At 52.7% G+C, this 20553-nt stretch overlaps 2 protein-coding genes across 6 annotated transcripts in view; one reads left to right on the top strand and one right to left on the bottom strand.

The window, feature by feature from the left end:
- The window catches only part of MED15 (mediator complex subunit 15), a 68581-nt gene extending 63499 nt beyond the window's left edge, over window positions 1–5082 (top strand). For all 4 annotated transcript variants that reach the window (XM_012776618.2, XM_012776620.2, XM_012776617.2 and 1 more), the window contains 9 exons: window positions 355–491; window positions 584–711; window positions 906–1040; window positions 1119–1182; window positions 2118–2184; window positions 2511–2671; window positions 2757–2923; window positions 3318–3416; window positions 4050–5082. In XM_012776618.2, coding sequence (XP_012632072.2) covers window positions 355–491; window positions 584–711; window positions 906–1040; window positions 1119–1182; window positions 2118–2184; window positions 2511–2671; window positions 2757–2923; window positions 3318–3416; window positions 4050–4186 — 1095 coding nt within the window. In that variant the 3' untranslated portion in view covers window positions 4187–5082. The remainder of the gene's footprint in view (window positions 1–354; window positions 492–583; window positions 712–905; window positions 1041–1118; window positions 1183–2117; window positions 2185–2510; window positions 2672–2756; window positions 2924–3317; window positions 3417–4049) is intronic.
- Window positions 5083–5809: 727 nt separating this feature from the next.
- CCDC74B (coiled-coil domain containing 74B) lies at window positions 5810–10847 on the bottom strand. 2 transcript variants are annotated; one of them, XM_012776636.2, is made up of 8 exons: window positions 10520–10847; window positions 9659–9703; window positions 8556–8615; window positions 7587–7746; window positions 6677–6863; window positions 6516–6595; window positions 6382–6438; window positions 5810–6203 (listed from the first exon to the last, which is right to left on the bottom strand). In XM_012776636.2, exons 1-8 carry the CDS (start codon window positions 10776–10778, stop codon window positions 6065–6067), a joined length of 987 nt encoding a protein of 328 aa, XP_012632090.1. In that variant the 5' UTR covers window positions 10779–10847; the 3' UTR covers window positions 5810–6064. The 2 variants fall into 2 exon arrangements, with proteins under 2 accessions (XP_012632090.1, XP_075852889.1); XM_075996774.1 differs by having other exon boundaries at window positions 7587–7734.
- Between the last annotated feature and the right edge of the window lie 9706 nt (window positions 10848–20553).

The raw sequence follows: 20553 nt of genomic DNA, 5'->3' as shown, positions 1-20553 counted from the left end.
GGGGAGAGCACCACAACCCAGTCAGGGTGTGGCAGGGCAGGGCAGGCCGAAGCCTTTGCCTCTCCAGGCTGCCCCCATGCTCCCACACCGTGGCCTGTCCCCACCCAGTAGTCCTTGTCCTCACGCCCCTACCCCACTGGGGAGCTAGGGCTGTCCCCTGGCCCTCCTGCCAGCCGCCGGGTCGCTGTGCGCTATGTCAGGGGCGGAGGCGTGTGCCTATCTAGGCGGCATCTGGAAGAAGACTGTGCGTGGTGGGGGAGCTAGAGGGAGGAAGGGCCTGCACGTGTGCTGGGCAGGTGGCATGGAGGTGGGTAGGCGTGTGGCAGCACGCCGGCTGAGCCCCTCCGCTTCCAGGTCGGCCAGACCAGCCTCCCCATGCTGTCTTCACCATCACCGGGCCAGCAGGTGCAGACCCCGCAGTCGATGCCCCCTCCCCCCCAGCCGTCCCCGCAGCCTGGCCAGCCTGGCTCGCAGCCCAACTCCAATGTCAGGTAGGCCTGGCCAGGGCCGCCCTTCCCTGCCTGGCACTCAGGGGTCTCTGCCTGGCCCCAGCTCAGACGTGCTTCCTTCCCTTTGGCTGCAGCTCTGGCCCTGCCCCGTCCCCCAGTAGCTTCCTGCCCAGCCCCTCACCGCAGCCCTCCCAGAGTCCAGTGACAGCGCGCACCCCACAGAACTTCAGTGTCCCCTCACCTGGACCTTTAAACACCCCTGGTAAGTCGGGCCTGGGGTGGGAGTGGGCACGGCCCAAGGCCTAGATCCCCATCGTGTGACTCACACGAGGCTGAGTGCTGAGTGTCGCCGCTCACCTTTGCATGGCCTCAGCCTGCACCAGGCACTCAGGCTCGGGGGCCCTCTAGCCTGAGGGCCTCCCCTGAGGGTCTGGGGCCATGGCCTATGTCCTGCAGTGAATCCCAGCTCCGTCATGAGCCCGGCCGGTTCCAGCCAGGCTGAGGAGCAGCAGTACCTGGACAAGCTGAAGCAGCTGTCCAAGTACATCGAGCCTCTGCGCCGCATGATTAACAAGATCGACAAGAATGAAGGTGGGGCCGGGGGCAGGGCTGAGCGGAGGTGGGGTGTGCCCCAGGGCTGTGTCTTAGGTGCCCCCTTTTCTGTCCCAGACAGAAAAAAGGACCTGAGCAAGATGAAGAGTCTTCTGGACATTCTGACAGACCCGTCTAAGCGGTGAGCTTTGCCCCAGATCCCTGGGGAAGGACAGTGCTGCGCCCACAGAGGGCCCCCAAGGGCGTGCTTGGTGATGATGTGCATTTAGTGAAGGTACCCAAGCAGCTCCACTTCTGTGTGTGCACTGGGGCTTCCAGCCTGGACTTTACCTTGGCCAGCGCCCAGCCTTCGCCCTGCACTAGGCCTTACCTAGCCAGTGGCCAGGTCCCGGCTGGCAGTAGCCTCACCTTCAGCTGGTCATGCTGGGCCTGAGTCTGACCTTCTGTCCTGCCCCAGCTTGCCGGTGACTGGGCAGGCGGCCATGTCTCAGGTACCCAATTTGCAGCTCACGTGTGTTGGTCACGGAAATGAAAGGCAGCGTGGGTGAGAAGCACGCAGACGGCGGTGTGCCAGCCACTGGCACCAGCGCTCGGGCAGCGCCTCAGAGCTGTGCATGGGCATGGGCCTCTGTGCTGCCTCCCTCGTCTCGCCGCCTAGACTCAGGCTGTGCTCATTCCCCTTCGAGATGGGTCTCCCCGTTCTGCCTATCTGGGTAGAGTGCCAGTCACTGCCACCTGGGGGTTTGGGAGCCAGACAGCCGTCTAGGCCCTCTTGGATTGAGTCTTCATTGAGGTTTTAGGGCCAAGGAGGGCAGGGTCTGGCCTAGAATTCTAGACAGGCCTTCTCAGCCTGGCCAGGCCCTGGCCCCTGTCCTGTCCCTCCCTTTGTTCTGTCAGCCAGGAATGGGCAGCTCCTGCGGGTGATGATAGCCTTTGCTGTAGATAAGGCTGGGTCTGGGGATAGCTGGCCAGACTGGCTAGGGTTCCTGCAGAGCTGTCCGATGGCGGAAGCCCAGGGTAGGCCAGGCAGGCAGTGGTTGGGATCCGAGCCCGAGAGCCAACAGCTGTCCCAGCCCTCCAGCACTAGGACTAGCCCATGACCCCCTCTCCCCGTAGGTGTCCCCTGAAGACCCTGCAGAAATGTGAGATTGCCCTGGAGAAACTCAAGAACGACATGGCAGTGGTGCGTGGAGCGTCGGGCAGCTCTGGGACAGTCAGGCTCTCCCACAGTGCCTGGGCACACAAGCCTGGAGGAGCCTTCCTGGCCGGCTGTGCTGTGGGGGTTGGGAATCTGGGAGAAACCACCCTCTGCCCATGGCCCTGAAGGGCAGGGGATTGCACCCAGGGTCATCTGCGCTATCTGCACAGGGGTGGACGTTAGGGGAAAAGCCTTGGGAATCTGACTGTGAGTGAGTGTGAGGGCCTTGGGGGCAGGAAGGTTCCTCAGAGTGGGTACACCCTGGAACCCCAGGCTGGTGGCTGACCTGGGCTGTCCCATCCCGTCTCCAGCCCACACCCCCACCACCCCCAGTGCCACCAACCAAACAGCAGTACCTGTGCCAGCCACTCCTGGATGCCGTCCTAGCCAACATCCGTTCGCCTGTCTTCAACCATTCCCTGTACCGCACATTCGTGCCAGCCATGACCGCCATCCACGGCCCACCCATCACGTACGTACGCCCGGGGCTGGGCCTTGCAGAGGGCAGTGGCCATGGGCTGCGTGTGGCCAGTGTGGTCACCACGCCGCCTCCTCAGGGCCCCTGTGGTCTGCACCCGGAAGCGCAAGCTCGAGGAGGACGAGCGGCAGAGCATCCCCAATGTGCTCCAGGGGGAGGTGGCCAGGCTGGACCCCAAGTTCCTGGTGAACTTGGACCCTTCTCACTGCAGCAACAACGGCACCGTCCACCTGATATGCAAGCTCGGTGAGTGGCCCAGGAGGGTAGCAAGCCCTGAACTGCAGCTCCAGGGCTCTGCCACCCAGCCCGGAAGGCAGAGCCCCAGAGCCTGCCACTGCCCTCATGCCCCGCCAGGCGGCCCGTCTGCCCTCATGTCTCCATGCTCACACACCTGGCCCAGGGTGGCCTGGCCATGCCCCAGGCCCAGCCCCTGAGCACATGTGGGAGACGGTTGGCAGGACCCCGGTACCCATCTACACAGGGCACACCAGGTTCCAATTTTGGAAATCTGAGAGTCAGGGGGACCTACAGGTCTTGTAGCAAGCCTCACCAGAACCTTCTAGGTGTGAAGAGTCCCATTCTGGGGCAGGGCAGGCCAGGGCTTGTCTAGGTCAGAGGTGTACAGCCTTGTGTACTGCAGATGACAAGGACCTCCCGAGTGTGCCACCGCTGGAGCTCAGCGTGCCTGCCGACTACCCCGCCCAGAGCCCGCTGTGGATCAATCGGCAGTGGCAGTACGGTGGGTAAACCTAGGGGAGCCCTCTGAGGGCCAAGCAGGCTGGGCTTCCCAGAGACTGCCTGGTGCCCCTCCCATTCCCAGCTGCAGCTCCCCTCTCAGACAGCACAGGTTGCTCAGTGGTCACCTAGAGAGACAAGGGTCTCTGCCTCTACATGTCCCTTCAACCCTCCATCCTGTGGCTGATCAACTGTCCAGGGCGGCTGTGTTCAGTGGGTTGAGGGCTAAGTGGGCCCGTGGCTCAAGGACGGACCCAGCTGCCCCCAGTGGCCACTGTCTGTGGTTCTTGGTGTGGGGGTGGCAGGGACACTGATAGAGCTTAGGCTAACAGGGACCCATCTCAGTGATATGACTCTATTAGTAGGGGAAAGTCCCCTTGAGGCTCAGAGCTGGCACACAGCAGTGCCAGGACTGGGTCCCCAAGGGTGTCACAGAGGGAAAGCCCCTGGGCTCTGGATCCAGTTCCCATTGAAGTTCTTCACTGATAACATGGCCGTGGGAAGAGAGCCAGGCGGCCGGGCAGTGTGCAGGAGGCGGCGTCCCAGCACACCAGCCCACCCTGAGGTTGCCCTTCCCACGGAGCTGTGTTGTGGGTGGGTGTGGGCCCGGCGCTCATGGCCCACTGCTCTGTTGCAGAAGCCAACCCCTTCCTGCAGTCGGTGCACCGGCGCATGACCGCGAGGTTGCTGCAGCTCCCTGACAAGCACTCGGTCACCGCCCTACTCAACACCTGGGCCCAGAGCGTCCACCAGGCCTGCCTCTCGGCTGCCTAGCTGGGACTGCAGGGATAGCCAGCAGCCTCGTCGGACTGTGGACACACCCCTCCTCTTGGACATTTCTAGGTGTTGGCTTCCTTAGGGAGCCTGGGTTTAAGTTAGCTTTCTGCTTTTATCTTCTGTCTTGGGGACCTGCCAAATGAAATTCCAACACTGTTCAGAACTGGGACAGGCAGCTGTGGAGCTGGCTGGTGGGGCGTTGGCTGTCTTCTTAGAGAAGGTTCTTCACGCAACTTTCTCCAGGGAGTCAGATCCTCGGGCTGCTCTCGCAGCCTTTTGGGGGTCTGGGCCCAGGTCCAGGTCCGCTCTCAGCAGCATGAGGGAGATCTCAGGGTCTTGTCAGGGCTTCTTGTGTGTGTGCTAGAACACACTTCCACTCGTTTCTATAGGAAAACGTGGAGGACACAGGAAACCCTTAAGACACACAATTCTCTGATCGTGGCTTTGGGTTCAGGCTGCATTGCTCTTGCAAGGGGGGCTCCTGGTCTGGGGTGCGGGCTGCGTCTCAGAGGAAGGGGGCCTGCAGGTGGCCACCTGTCCCTGGCCACCAGCTTGGCCTCAGACCTCCTGGCGTTCCTGTTCAGCACTGTGGGTAGCCCGGGAGAGGGGTATCAGGACCCTGTCCCTGGCACTCCTGGGTCCACGTGCTGTGTCCTGCTGTGAAGGATGAAGAGCAGTGTCCTTGGGACCCAGTATCCTCAGAGCTTCCTACACTCTGCGCCACTCCAGGGCTGGGCTCCCAGCTGGGACGGGGCCCTGGGACAGTGCAGCGCTGCCCTGTGTTCCCTGTGTCTGGGCAGCAACCAGCAGCCCTCTGGTCACGAGAGGCTCCCTTTTTATGTGCACTACCCCAACATCTGTGGTTCTTATAATAAATTTATTATTCCTGTGTTTGTCAGGAGTTCATCACTGCGTCCTCTTCTCCATGAATCTGGAGCCTGCTGTCCTGTCAGGGATGCTGTCAACTCTGTAGGTAGCAGTGTCCAGTCTGGCCCTGGATACCCCAGACCTCAGCTCCCCTTACCTGACACACTGTCCCATTCCTCAGCTTGGCCCATGCCCCAGGTTCCCGGCACAGTTTCTGCTCCCTAAAGCTCTTGGCCTCGTGGGAGGACATGGGGCCCTGGGACTGGAGGACTGTGCTACCCAGGCAAGGGTGGGCACTGAGCTGGCCACCCCCAGACAGTGGACATAGCTGTGCTGGTGACAGGGTGGGCCAGGCCTGGACACAGCATTCTGGAGATGACGGTTCTCCCTTTGCCATGGTGCTCCACAGAGGAAGGCTGGTTCCGCCGGGCCACTTGTCAGCAGTGTTGAGTGTCGAGGCGGGAGAGGACAGTGTCTTGCCCTCAGCAGTGGCCAGTCTGGGCAGGAGACCCAGAGTGACCATGTTCCTACAAGGCAGCTCCCGGCTCAGCCAGGAGCCCAGGAAAGCCACCCTGCCTCCAGGCAGGGCATGTGTGGCTTTGCTGACGCTTCTTATCCAGGACGGCTGCCAGGTCCTGGCATGAGCAGGAGCCGCTGCCCAGGCAGGTCCCATCCAGACTAGCAGGGAGCCAGGTTAGGGACCAAGGGCTGGGAAGCAACACCGGGGAGCCAGTGAGGAAGGAGACACACAGCTTGGAGAGAAACAGCTTTATTTTCTGTCTTCAACAGGGAGGGTAATGTGCTTTTGAGTATATGCAGAATAGCAAAATAATAGCAAGAAAATAACAGTTCTTCAGTGTGGAGGTCAAGTACTTTATCTGTCATGAGTTTTGTTTATCTTTAGCTTGGTGTAAAAGCATCAGAGTCCTTTGGAAGTGTGGTGTGGAGGGGGCTCGTCTTTTTGGCTGCAGGTCCTCAGGCCTGGCCAAGGGCAGGTGCCAGGCGGGCTCAGAACACCGAGCGGTGCAGGCGCCGGTTCTGCACCACCTGCAGCCTCTTCTGCCGCTCGGCAAAGTTGCTCTTCAGCGTCTGCTTCAGTGCAGGCAGGATGGAGCGCTCCGCCACGGGTGTCGGGCTCAGAACCAGGCTGTGACAGCAGAGGCACAGTCACCTCGAGTTTGTTCAGAAGTGGGGACTCCACTGGGATGGGGCCTGGCCCAGCCCTAACTTGGCCCAGGGAGGCCATGGCCGGCTCTGCTCTGAGCCCCCCTCCCTGCCAGTACTGGGCTGCAGCGGCCACCCCGCTCCCTGTGCGGGATACTCACCATTTCTTAGAGAGGTTCTTGCTGGAGACCTTGGGGAGGTGCATGGCCTCCTGGTCCCTGGGTGAAGGAAGGGTCAGCAGTGAGCCCTGGACAGGCCCTATGGGACAGGTGGGGTGGGGTGCCAGGGCACTCACTTGGGAGAAGTCTGCCCAGCCTCCTCAGGGGTAGCCTTGTGCCTCTGGCTCTCCTCCAGGAGGGACTTGAGGTGCTGCAGCTGGAAGGCAGGGGAGGGGTGATGGAGGTGCACCTGCGTAGGTGCCGGGCCATCGAGGGCCACCTCTGCCCGGGGCCTCACCTCTTGGGCCTGTAGAAGGTTGGCATTCCACAGCTGGCGGATGACCACCTCGCATTGCTGAAGCGTGGTGGGCTTGCGCAGGCGTGGGGGCAGGCTCATCAATGGGGGTGCCCCTGTTGCCTGCCTGCCCCTGTGCTGGCTGCCTGCTGCCCAGGTGGCCCCTGAGTTGAAGTCCACTTCCTCATTTCTGAAATGGTCATTGCAGCAGCCCAGTGGTGACCTGCCTGGACTGGCCTAATCACCCACCCCTCCCCAGGCCAGTGTGGGGAAGAGGCCTGGGCTCTCTTCTCCTGCTGACTAGGGTGCTCTGGGCACCAGGTGGGTGTTGCTGGGGCCAGGTGTGACCTGGGCCCACCTGTCCCTTTGTTCCCTCTGAAGGTGCACTGAGGGTCAGATGTGGTTCAGAGGGTGAGCAGCTAGCTGTCAGGCCACCTTTGGTCATTAAGCATCTTGGGCTGGTCTTGGGGGAATCCTAGGGCTATGCAGAAAAGCCTGTCCTGCTCCATGTTCTACCCAAAGTGTGCACTCTGCGGTGTCCCAGGGCAGTTCCCGGAAGCTCGGGGGTCACCAGAGCCTGGCCTGGCTGTCTTGCTGGACCAGTGTCTTCCAAAGCAGGTGCAGCCGGGAACTGCAGGCCCAGGAGCCTGACTCACTGTTTTCTTGATAAAAAAAAGATTACTTTTTGTTTCTTTTCTCTGAGAAAGTGGTTTAGGGGCTCAGGTCAGGGCACTCCTAGGGGAGGGGAGGAAGACAGTGCCCACCAGATTGGTGGAGGTTGGCAGTCACTGCTTTCACAAGCCTTGGTCACGTCGGAAACAGGCCCGTGGAGCAAGGGGCAAAGCAGTTGGCAAATGCCAGGGTGGGACTCTGTTAAATGCAGGCCTGGCTTCAGGGTGCGCGTGAGCCTTACCTGGCATGCCTCTGCGCCCCAGGAGCTCTGTCCAGCTTGCCACTGTGCAGGAGGGTAGCGCTGGGAGGCTCCTCCTCCAGGTCCACCTTCTGGGGGACGTCAGCCTTGGAGTCCTTCTTGAAGGAGTTGGGCTGAGGCCTGACCTTGCCTTGAGAGTTGGCTGCAGGTCAGACCCAACAAGGCCAGTCACCACAGGCATCAGAAGTGCTGTCCAAGTCCCCGGGAGCGGCTGCGTGGCTCAAGCAGCCCCTTCCCTGAGCTTGTGAGGGTGCGGCTCATGGGTGGTGCCTGCCGCATGCTCGGTCGCTGGTGGGAGCTGGCGCCCATTGTGGGTAGAATGAACCTGCGTGAGAGGCCTGGGACCTGGCCTGCCCTGGTTCATTCTCCAAGGACAAGGCCCATCGCCCACCTGGCCCTGCACAGAAAAGGTGGGGCCACCACTGGTGAGGATGCTGGGCTTCTTCCGGGAAAGCAGGATGGGGAGAAGAGGCTTAAGCTTGCTCTGCAAAAGATGCCTTAAGCCCGGGGGCCCGTGGGAAGGGCCACGCTGCTTGCATCCTGCCTGCTTGGGGGCAGCTGGTGCACATCCTTCTCCCTAGGAGACCGCCCTAGAGGCTCAGCGGGCATTCAGCAGCCTGCCCCCACAGCCTGACTGCCTGCTGCCCTGCCCCAGGGTGGGTCTGCCCCAGGCATTGCTGCCCGGAGTTGACAGCCAGCCCGTTCTGCTTTCGTAGCCTCACCTCAGGGCCTTCCTCGGCCAGCCTACAGTCCTGTCCCAGCCCACCTCAGCCCTCCTGGGGCATCAGCTTGCAAGCACCTGGGCGTCCCTTGCCTCCCTTCAGCCACCCCGTCACCCTTCGACCCCACAGAACCCACCTCTCAGTCTGCCCAGCAGTGGCTTTCAGCCCCTTGGTCAGCGCCCTTGGCCACCCAGGCCTGGGACCCCAGCAGGGGAGGATGCCTGCTCACCTGACACTGTCGAGTTCGACATGGACTTGGCGGAATGGAAGCTGGAAGTGGAGAGGCTGCCTGTGGGGGAGCACACGGGCCAGCTGGCAGCTCTGCAGGGCCCCGTGCACTCGTGCAGAGCCGCCCCACATCCTGGCAGGGCTGTGTCCTCCCTGCTGTACCCACACTCTGTTGAGGCAGCCCCAGACTCAGCGAGCAGAGGCCACCAGAAGGCAGGGAGCTTGGGACTAGTGTATAGCAGGTTCTGAATGAGCATGACTTTTTCCGATGTCCCAGCAGGGTCCCCAGGCACTGCAGGGCTGGGACCACTAACTCAGGCCACACTTAGCTCAGCACAGCTCACTGGAGCTGCCACACCCACTGGAGAAGGATCGTGCCCCCATCCCGTTCTCTGTGTGGACCCCAGGAAGAGAGCCCTGAGCACCACCCAGAGTGGCCCTGTTCACCAGTCAGGCCCCCTGAAATCAGACCTGGCCCCAGAGGTGACAGGGAGAGTGAGCCCAAGAACCCAACTGGTGTTCCGGGCTGGGCAGGGAGCCACAGTCATCAGGATGAGGAAGTGCCTTGCACAAGTGGCTGCAGGTCTCTGAGTCTCTGCTTCCTTCCCCACCCTGGCCTGTGGTTGCTTAGATGTTGGCCATCTATTGTTGAAGAAACCATCGATCGGTGGACGGAGTGCGCCCAGAGCACCTCAAGCAGGGTGTGAGGACTCAGAGGCACAGGGCTGGGGCACCTGGAGCCGCTGTGTGAGTGAGAGCACCCAGCACGGGAGTGAGACCCAGGAGGGCAGGGGCTGTTCCAGGAGCTCTGTTCAGATGGGGGGGGGGTCTGGCAGCACCCCCCAGTGCTCTGCTCTGCACTACCCTCCCACCCGCTGCACAGGCCTCAGGCCATGGGCTCACTGAGTGCAGCACCTGCTGTGCTTGGGTGCATAAAGTTACCCAGCCATAGCTGGGGGACAGTGGCATCTGTCCAGGTCCCCCAAACCCATGCCCACGGGGTTAGCACTGGGGGCCGGTGCAGCGGTGTGGGCATGGGCGGTGTGGGGGTTACTGCTGTGCACGGTGGACTTCGGAGTGGGCACCGAAGGGCCTCAGGCTCACCTCTCTTCTGTGGTCTCTGATTCATTATGAGCTTGTAGTGGAGATCTGAAAGCAAAGCACATGCTGTCCTTGTCACTTTCAAAGCAGAGCCGAGGCCACTCAGAGAAGCTTGGTCCGAGTCCCCGCCCCTTGTCCCACCAGCGTTCTCCAAGGAGCCTTTGCCTTGGGTGCCCAGGACAGGAGCGCCCCGGGCGGGCGGTGTCCCCGCCCCAGTCTGTCCTCCCCCGCCCCCCTGCTGAGACTACTACAGGGTGTCCCCAGGCCTGGCTCCAGGGGCGCAGAGGGGAGTCAGGAAGGCCAGGCCCTGCTGGGGAGCCCGGAGCCACCGGAGCAAATGCAGTCAGTATGCTAACCAAGCGGCGTCTGGGGACCCGGCTGGCCAAGTCCGGCCTGGGCCCGGGCTGGGGTGAGACTCAAGAAGGTCTTGGGGAAGGGGTCCAGTCATAGCGGACGCCCAGTGAAGGGATTCTGGCACTCAGCTGAGGCAGCACCAGAGGGGCCGGGGAGAAACTGAGGCAGCAGGCACGGCGCCCGGGCGGAGGAGCTCCAACTGAAGCCGAGGCCGGAGTGAGGCGCGGTCACATCGCGGCAGGTCCCGGAAGGCCCCGGGGTGAGGAGCCAGGGAGGCCCGGGGGCGTGGGCACAGGGCGCAGGTGCCGGGCCACCGTCCGCTGGCGTCTAGCGGGCGGAACTCGCCAGGCCACGCCCCGCCCGCTCTCCAAGTTTCTGAATAACCGGGTGGGCCTGACCCTGCCTCGAGAGGGCGGGCGACAGGGAGGGCGTCCGAAGTGACCCGGCCCGGCGGGACGGGCGACAGGGAGGGCGGCGCCCGGCCGGCGTGGCCCGTGCGGCCCGGCTCACCCTTGTTCTCGCGCTTCAGGTGCTCGATCTCCTCATGGAGCTTGAGCAGCGTCTCCGAGTGCTGCTGCTGCAGGAACTGCAGGCTCTTCTCCAGGTCCACGACGCGCTTGTGCGCGTCGCCGGGTCCCGGCTGCGCGGGGTGCGGCCCGGGCTGCCCGAGGCCCGCGGGCTGGCGCTGGCGCGGGCGCGACGCGCCTCGGGAGCCCGGGGTCGCCGCGCTGGGGGGCCGCCCCCCGGCCGCCAACGCCGCCCCGCTCATGTAGTCGCCGCCGCCACTGCACGCCCGCTAGGTGGCCTGGCGCCGCGTCGCCATGGAAGCGGGCGCGACCTGGGGGCGGGGCGGGGGCGGGGCCTGGGCGCGCGGGGCCTGGGCACGTGGGGGCGGGGTCTGCGGCCCGGCACCGGGTCACTCGGGTGGCGCCCTCCGACGTCCAGGAACTGCCTTGACCGCGGGTCTTACTATTTCATCCTCCTTGCTTGTTCCCGTTTTAATGGTTCACTCTTTGAATAGGTGGTACGGCTACAGGTGCAAAAATCAAAAGGTTGCAGTAGTTGCAGCATCGTCGTGCATTGTGGAATGCGGACAAAATAGAAAGGGGGGACCAGGCGTGCGAAGGCGCGGGACAGGGACGAGAAGCAGGAGGCGCGGGGGTCCTGGAAGAAAAGTTGTTTCCTCCGAGGGCTCTCTCTCCAGCCAGCCGCATCGCAGACAGAAAGCCACAGGTGACCAGCTCCATGGGGCAGCCTTCAGCCATACGCTCCCCCCACCCCCAGTGTGTGGCTGACCTTGACCTGCGCGCGTGCGCGTACACACACACACACACACACACACACACACACACACACACACACGGGTGGACACGATTCTGAGGAGAAAGACAAAGAGCTGGGAGGCAGAAAAAAGCTGAGAAGATGTTCGTTTGCTGTCTTTTCCGGGGAGACAATGTTTGGAATTTGTACGTTAGAGAAGCTTGGTAAATGCCTCTGATTTCCATGTACACCCGAAAAAGGCCACACCTAGGGTGTAAACACTGTGTTCTAGAAATAAGGGATCTGCCCTAGGACCAAAAGCAAAATCAAAATATATCCATCCTAGTAAGACTTAAAGCCCAGCCTCCACAAGTCCATGGTGATCTTCCAGTAATTAAACTAGCTAGAGAACGAAAGCCATCATGCTTCAGAGAATGCCAGCAGAATCCATAGTCTGGACTACACATGTCCGTGAAGTACTAGACATGCAAAGCAACAGGCAAGTCTTAGAGGAAAAATTCAGTCAATGGAAACAGATTCACAAATAATTCTAGATAATGGAATCAACAGAAAAGTACTTTACAATAAATATATTAAAGTTCTACAGAAAAAGATTGCTATAGTGACTGAAATCACAGAAAATTTTAAAACAATATCCCAGCAAAATGGAAATCCTAGAACTGAAAACATATCTGGATTTCTGGTCTCCTGGTCTGGCACGTAAAGTGGTTGGAACTCATCACTCTCATCCACACAAGAAAAAATGCTGACCAAACTGAAAATCAACAGCTCTTCTTAGATCCGTAAGAGAATTGAGGTCAAAGGCAAACCACTGCTCCAAAAGTTGGAGACACAGACAGGTGCATACAACTTGCTGGAGCAGAAACTGCTGTGGGAAGCAATACCAGGGTTGGAAAACCTAAATGGTCATTGATCTAATGGATCTAAAAAGATTTGTTGATTTTCAGTTTGTTCGCTGTAGACAAGTTTGAGAGTTAAAAAAATCTGGCCAGATGTGGTAGTACTCACACCTGTAATCCCAGCACTTTGGGAGGCTGAGGTAGGAGGATTGCTTGAGGCCAGGAGTTGGAAACCAGCCTCAGCAACATAGTGAGTCTCTGTCTCTAGAAAATTTCTAAAAAATTAGCCAAGCATGGTCGCATGCCAATATTCCCAGCTACTCGGGAGGCTGAGATAGGAGGATCACTTGAGCCCAGGTGTTTGAGTCTGCAGTGAGAGCTATGATCACACCACAGGGGCCAGCTTTCAAAACAAAATTGCAAGGCATACTAAAAATGAAAAACACAGTTTGACAAGACAGAGTCAGATATGGCAGAAATGTTGCAATCCTCAGACCAGGAATATAAAACAACTATGATTAATATGCAGAGGGTTCTAATGAGAACAGTGGACAATATGAAATAACAGATGGGAAATGAAAACAGAGAGATAGAAACTCTAAGAAAGAATCAAAAGAAAATGTGAGAAGTCAAAAACGCTGTAACAGGCTGGGCGTGGTGGCTCACGCCTGTAATCCTAGCACTTTGGGAGGCCGAGGCAGGCGGATTGTTCAAGGTCAGGAGTTCGAAACCAGCCTGAGCGAGACCCCGTCTCTACCAAAAATAGAAATAAATTAATTGACCAACTAAAAATATATATACAAAAAATTAGCCGGGCATGGTGGCGCATGCCTGTAGTCCCAGCTACTCGGGAGGCTGAGGCAGTAGGATCGCTGAGCCCCGGAGATTGAGGTTGCTGTGAGCCAGGCTGATGCCACGGCACTCACTCTAGCCTGGGCAACAAAGTGAGACTCTGTCTCAAAAAAAAAAAAAACAACAAAAAAAAAACAAACAAAAAAAAACCGCTGTAACAGGCCGGGCGCGGTGGCTCACGCCTGTAATCCTAGCTCTCTGGGAGGCCGAGGTGGGAGGATCGCTCAAGGTCAGGAGTTCAAAAACGCTGTAACAGAAATGAAGAATGTCATAGATGGGCTCATCAGTAGACTACGACTTGGCCAAGGAAAGAATGGGTGAACTTTGTAGATTTAAAAATATGAGATCTAGGCAGGGTGCAGTGGCTCATGCCTAAAATCTCAGCTACTGGGGAGGCTGAGGCAGGAGGATCGCTTGAGCCCAGGAGTTTGAGGTTGCTGTGAACTAGGCTGACACTACGGCACTCTAGCCTGGTAACAGAATGAGACCCTGTCTCAAATAAAACAAAACAACATGAGATCTATAAAGTTAGAAAAGGAGAATTTTATTTATTATAAAGAGTTACAGGCCGGGCGCGGTGGCTCACGACTGTAATCCTAGCACTCTGGGAGGCCGAGGCAGGCAGATTGCTCGAGGTCAGGGGTTCGAAACCAGCCTGAGCAAGAGTGAGACCCCATCTCTACTATAAATAGGAACAAATTAATTGGCCAACTAATATATATAGAAAAAATTAGCTGCACATGGTGGCACATACCTGTAGTCCCAGCTACTCAGGAGGCTGAGGCAGGAGGATCGCTTGAGCCCAGGAGTTGGAGGTTGCTGTGAGCGAGGCTGATGCCACGGCACTCACTCTAGCCTGGGCAACAAAGCAAGACTCTGTCTCAAAAAAAAATAAAAATAAAAATAAAAAAATAAAGAGTTACAACCTGTAGGTTGGGAAGCAGGCCTCTGGCCAAAACTAGAGGCAGCCACTTGGAAGGAGGAGAGGTTGGGGAAGGAGCTCTATGTGGAATGGGTTGGCTAAACATACATATTCAACAGGTTATAGGAGAAGCTATGAATATTCACAAAAGGGTTCTCACACACACGTGACAAGCAAACATGTATATTACCTGCACCCCATGTTGGGATGGAGACTTAACACTGAAATGTATTACAATTAGGTGCTATACCTCAGAAGGTGACACAGGGAGGTGAAGTCACCCAGTCACAGCCTCTGTAAAACTGACCAGAACCAGCCCATGGTCAGTGGTCTCTTAACAGGAGAAAGTCACTGAAATCCATCTGTTATCCCACCAAAGCTGTAGTTATGGTTGTGGAACATGGGGGCCAGTTAGCCTCTGGTGGTAGATGAGCTTCAATTGTTTCAATACAGCGCATCTCCCGGCCGGTGCTTATTTAGGTGATAGAGAAAAAGAAAAACTTTGTGGCAGTTAGAACATGGTTTATTCTTTAAATGTAGAGGTGCATGACTTAATCTTTACCTTAGGTCTTGTGTTTAATTTGGCATCTTATTGTTGCAAAGAGTCTATTCTGCCAGTCTTATGATCTCTATTTTAACATTAGTGCTGCTCACTCGTGTCTAAACTGCAAAAGGGAGTGTGTCACAAGGCATGTCCAACCTCCTGTCCTAACATGGCCAGGAACGTAGTGTTTAAGGTTTCTCTGGGGTCCTTTTGGCCAAGAGGGGGTCTGTTCAGTTGGTTGGGGCTTAGGAGTTTTAGTTCTCAGCTTGAAGAAATATCAACAGAAATGTCCAAAACTGAAGTGCAAAGAAAAAAGCAAATGAAATCACAGAACAGAATATCCAAGAACTCAGGGACAATTACTAAAAGTGTAACATATATGCATAATGGGAATACCAGAAGGAGAAGAGAGACAACAACAGAAGAAATATTTGAAGCAATAATGACTGAAAAATTTATGAAATTATTGAAAGACAACAAACTGCAGATCCAGAAAGTTCAGGGAACACCAAGCAGGATAAATACCAAAACTACAAAAAACACCAATGGTATATCTTATTCAAACTGCAGAAAATAAAAGACAAAGAGAAAATCTTGAAGGAAGCCAGAAGGAAAAATACACCTGACCTATAGTTTAAGAATTACATTGAGGCTGGACATGATGGCTCACACCTGCAATCCCAGCACTTGGGGAGGCCAAGGCAGGCGGATTGCTTGAGGCCAAGAGTTTGAGAACAGCCTGAGAAACATAGCAATACTCTGTCTCTAAAAAAAAAAAAAAATTACATCAAACTTCTCAGATTCTCAGAAAAAAGAGAAAGAGAAGTTGAAGGGGAAAGTCCACCAACCTAGAATACTGTATCCAGCTAAATTTTCTGTTAAAAATGGAGGAGAAATAAAGAATTTCTAGGACAAACAAAAATTGAGGGACTTTGTCATCAGTAGACCTGCTCTGCAAGAAATATTAAAAGAAATTATACAGAAGAAAAGGAAAATGATGTAGAAAATTTGGATCTACATAAAAAGGACAAGCATTAGAGAAGGAATAAACAAAGATAAAATAGAAATCTTCTATTCTTCTTAATTATTTTAACATATGACAATTTGTTTGAAATAATTACAGTGACATGTATTCAGTATGTTTAGCTGATGGATGGATGAATTGAATGACAGCCATGGCATTAAGGGATAGGAGGAAGGAAATGCTAACAGAGGAGAGAAAGTGAAGTATTAATATATACTGTGAAAGTAATAATATAAAATGCTTGATTAAAACTAGAGAAGACAGAAAAAAGTGGAAGGCAATAAAAGAGAGAAACAAAGGCATTGACAAATATGGTAAATATTATACAACTATATCAACAATCACTTTAAATGCCAATGGCCTAAATACACCAATTAAACGACACAGACTGTCAGACTGTGTTAAAAAATAATTAGACCTAGCAATATGTTGTCAACAAGAAACCCACTTTAAATATAAAGATACAGGCCAAGTGCAGTGGCTGTCACCTGTAATCCTAGCACTCTGGGAGGCCAAGGTGGGTGCATTGCTCAAGGTCAGGAGTTTGAAATCAGCCTGAGCAAAAAGTGAGACCCCATCTCTACTAAAAAAAAATAGAAAGAAATTAATTGGCCAACTAAAAATATATAGAAAATAATTAGCCGCGCATGGTGGCGCATGTCCATAGTCAGAGCTACTCGGGAGGCTGAGGCAGGAGGATCGCTTGAGCCCAGGAGTTTGAGGTTGCTGTGAGCTAGGCTGACGTCATGGCACTCTAGCCTGGGCAACAGAGCGAGACTCTGTCTCAAAAAAAAAAGTAAAAATAAATAAATATAAAGATATAGATAAATTAAAAGGAAAGGAATGGTGAAAGTATACCACCCTAACACTAATCAGAAGAAAGCTATGGAAGCTATATTAATTTCAGACCTAGCCTTCAGAGCAAGAAAAATTATCAGGGATAAAGAGGGGCATTCTATACTGGTGAAAGGGTCAGGTCTCCAAAAAGACATAACAATATTTAGTATGTATGTGTCCAACAACAGACCAGCAAGATACACAAGGCAAAAATTGATAAAACTTCAAGGAGAAATAGATGAATTCACCTATTATAGAAGGAGATTTCAACACTCCTCTATCAGAAATGGACAAATCCAGCAGGCATAAAATCAATAAGGACAAAGTTAAACTGAAATAACAGCATTAATAAATTAGATGTAACTGACATTAATAAATTAGATCAAACACTTCATCCAGCAACAGCAGAATACACATTCTTTTTTTTTTTTTTTTTTTTTTTTTTTTTGAGACAGAGTCTCGCTTTGTTGCCCAGGCTAGAGTGAGTGCCGTGGCGTCAGCCTAGCTCACAGCAACCTCAAACTCCTGGGCTCGAGTGATCCTTCTGCCTCAGCCTCCCGGGTAGCTGGGACTACAGGCATGTGCCACCATGCCCGGCTAATTTTATATATATATATATCAGTTGGCCAATTAATTTCTTAATATTTATAGTAGAGACGGGGTCTCGCTCTTGCTCAGGCTGGTTTTGAACTCCTGACCTTGAGCAATCCGCCCGCCTCGGCCTCCCAAGAGCTAGGATTACAGGCGTGAGCCACAGCGCCCGGCCAGAATACACATTCTTAATCAAGTTCATATGGAACATTCACTGGGATAGGCCACATGCTGGACCTTAAAACACAACTTAACAAATTTAAAGGAACAGAAATCATGCAATGCCTGCTCTTTAAGCACAATGGAATTAAACTAGAAATCAGTAACAGAAAGATAGCTGGAACTCCCCCCGCAAATGCTTAGAGATTAAACAACACATTTCTTAATCTGTGGGTCAAATAAGAAGTCTCAAGTAAAATTTCAAAATATTTTCAACTAAAATGAAAACATAACTCATCAATGAAATTGGCAAATCCCTAGCCAAGCTAACCAATTAAAAAGAGGGAAATTACTCATATTGAAAATGAAAGAGGGAAAATGAAAGAGGGGCCATCACTACTGGTCCCATGGACATTAAGAAGATGATAAAAGAATATTATGAATAGCTCTATGCCCACAAATTTGATAACCACATGAAATAGACCAATTCCTTGAAAGACAAATCTACCAAAATTCACACAAGAATTCAATAACATGAAAAGGTCTATATCAATTAAATAAATTGAATCAATAATTAGTACCCCTCTAAAACATAAGGTATCAGGCTCATGTGGTTTCATGGGTGAATTCTACCAAGGAAGAAATTGTTCCCATTATCTACAAGCTCTTCTAGAATATAGAAGCTGAGGGAATACTTCCTAATGAATTGGGTGAGGCTGGAATTACCATGATATCAAAACCAGAAAAAGACATTACAAAGAAAGCAAAAGTGCAGACCAACATTTCTCATGAATATAAATGCAAAGATCCGCAAAGAAATATCAGCAAATCAAATCCAACAATGTATAAATATTAAATGCCATGATGAAGTGGGATTCATTCCATCTATGCAAGGACATTTCAACATTCAAAAATCAATTAATGTTATCCATTACATCAACAGACTGAAGAAAAAAATCATATGCCATATGAAATAGAACTATCTTTGTCCACGATAACATGGTTATCTATGTAGGAAATACCAAACAATCAATAAAAACAACTCTTGGAACTAATGAGCAATTATAGCCAGGTTTCAGGATGCAAGGTTAATGTATAAGAGTCAGTTGCTTTGCTACACATCAACCATGAACAATTGGAATTTGAAATTAAAAACTCCTAGGCTTAAGCAATTTTCTTGCCTCAGCCTCCCAAGTAGCTGAGACTGCAGGTACGTACCACCAAGCCTGGCTGATTTTTTCTATTTTTTTTTTTTTTTTTTTTTAGAGATGGGGTCTTGCTATGTTGCCAAGGCTAATCTTGAACTCCTGGCCTCAAGTGATTCTCCCACCTCAGCCTCCCAAAGCACTGGGATTACAGGCAGGAGCCACTGCACCCAGCTCCCTGTCAGTACTGATGTCATAAAATTACATTACTTACATATTGTGTGCCCAGAAATATAGACTAATAAATTTTTAAACAGTCTTTTAAATCATGTAGAAAACAAAAAGTGAAGTTACCAAACTTCACAAAAGATACTAACTTTTATAGGACAAGCATGGTGTCTCACACCTGTAATCCCAACACTTTGGGAGGCCAAGGCAGAAGGATTGCTTGAGGCCAGAAGTTTGAGACCAACCTGGGCAATACAGTGAGAAGTTTGAGACCAACCTGGGCAATACAGTGAGACCCTGTCTTTACAAAAAAATAAGAAAAATTAGCTGGGCATGGTGGTGCATGCTTGTAGTCCCAGCTACTTGGGAGGCTGAGGCAGGAGGATCGCTTGAGCCCCGGAGTTTGAGGCTGCAGTGAGCTATGATTGCACCATTGCACTCCAGTGTAGCTCCAGACTAGATGATAGCCTATCTGTAAAAACAAAACAAAAAAACTAGCTTTTATAATTGACCATTGTCCATTTACCTTTACTAGAGAACTTTACTTGTTCATATGCCTTTGAGTTACTGTGTTAATGTTTACTGTCCTTTCATTTCAACCTGCAGGTCTCTCTTTAGCATTTCTTGCAGGACAGAACTAGCGGTAACAAACTCCCTCAGTTTTTGTTTATCTGGGAAACTCTTAATTTATCCCTCACTTTTAAAGGACAGTTTTGTCAGATATAGGACTCTTCATGGACAGTTTTTTTCCTTTACAACTGTGAATATATCAATCCTCTGTCTTCTGGCCTCCAGAGTCTTTGATGAGAAATCTGCTAATAATCTTATTAAAAATCTCTTGTATGTGACAAGTCACTTTTCTCCTCTGTTTTCAAGATTCTCTCTTTGGCTTTTGCCACTTTTATTATCATATGCTTTTGTTTACCCTACTGGGAGTTCATTGAGCTTCTTAAATATTTATATTCGTGTCTTTTGTCAAGTTTGGGGTCTTTGGGTATTATTTCCTGAAATAACCCCCCATCCCTTTTCTCTCTCTCTTCTCATTCTGGGACTCCCACAGTGCAGATGTTGGTTGGCTTGATGGGGTTCCACAGGCCTCATAGGCTCTGTTTACTTTTCTTCCATCTTTTTTCTTTCTGTTCCTAAAACTCTGTGATTTCAGTTGTCCTGTTTTCAAGTTCACCAAATCATTTTACTGAATTTTTCATTTAAGTTATGGTACTTTACAGCTCTAGAATTCTTTTTTTCATTCCCTTTTATGTTTTCTCTTTTTATTGATATTTCCAATTTGTTCATATATCAATTTCTTGACTTTTTCCACATCTTCTTTTAGCTCCTGGAGCATTTTTAAGACACTGTTTCAAAATATTTGTCTGGTAAGTCTTCCATCTGGTCTTTCTCTGAGATAGTTTCTTTTGATTTTTTTTTCTCTGAATGGGCTTTATCTTCCTATTTCTTTGTATGCCTTGTGATATCCTCTTGAAAACTGGATGTGTGACTCTTATAATGTGGTAATTATGGAGATCAGATTTCCCCCTTTTCCCAGGGTTTGCTTTTTAAAAAATTTTATAGGGCGTCTCTGGTTCCAGGGATCAGTCTGCAGTGTGCACTTAAGGTCCCTTCAGATCTCTTCTGAGCCTACACCTTTCTGTTGGGCATGCATCATGATTCTCTAAATTCTCCCATCTCTATGGTTGCTTTTGAATGTTCTAGCCCTTAAATATCTGGCTCCTAAAAAGCATAAAAGAGAAAAATAAAGCAGTGGGAGATGCTGACTCTTTAAATCCCCTGGAAATTGTTTCTTCTAGAGGAGATGGGGTTTCGTAAAAAATGGCAGTGGAGATTACAAAGATGGCTCCCTGCCTCTTTGTTTGCACCACCACAATTAGAGACAGCAAACAGCAATCAGAGCACAGGTCCCGCATGCTTGGAGGACAGGGTCCTTATTGTCCATTCTGGCTCCTGCAAGCTACGTGGGAGTCACTCCAGGAACACGTGCATATCTGCCTGCACCACCCATTTAAATGCTAATTTCTTCTGAAAATACCCGCACAGATACACCCAGAAATAATGTGTAAGCAGATCTCTGTGCATCCAGCGGCCCACTCACGTTGACACACAG

The sequence above is a fragment of the Microcebus murinus genome, chromosome 22 (assembly GCF_040939455.1).
Source record: "Microcebus murinus isolate Inina chromosome 22, M.murinus_Inina_mat1.0, whole genome shotgun sequence".
Classification (NCBI taxonomy): Eukaryota; Metazoa; Chordata; class Mammalia; order Primates; family Cheirogaleidae; genus Microcebus; species Microcebus murinus.
The sequence above is the reverse complement of the archived record's forward strand: the minus strand, read 5'-3'. Positions and strand labels throughout refer to the sequence as shown.

Bases quoted from the DNA above. Each gene is read 5' to 3' on its own strand.
- CCDC74B (XM_012776636.2), bottom strand. From the start codon at position 10,778: ATGAGCGGGGCGGCGTTGGCGGCCGGGGGGCGGCCCCCCAGCGCGGCG. The intron at 6,864-7,586 runs GTAAGGCTCACG...TGACCATTTCAG, and splicing joins GGGGCGCAGAGGCATGCCAG to AAATGAGGAAGTGGACTTCA. The intron at 6,439-6,515 runs GTGAGTGCCCTG...TCCTTCACCCAG, and splicing joins GCTGGGCAGACTTCTCCCAA to GGACCAGGAGGCCATGCACC.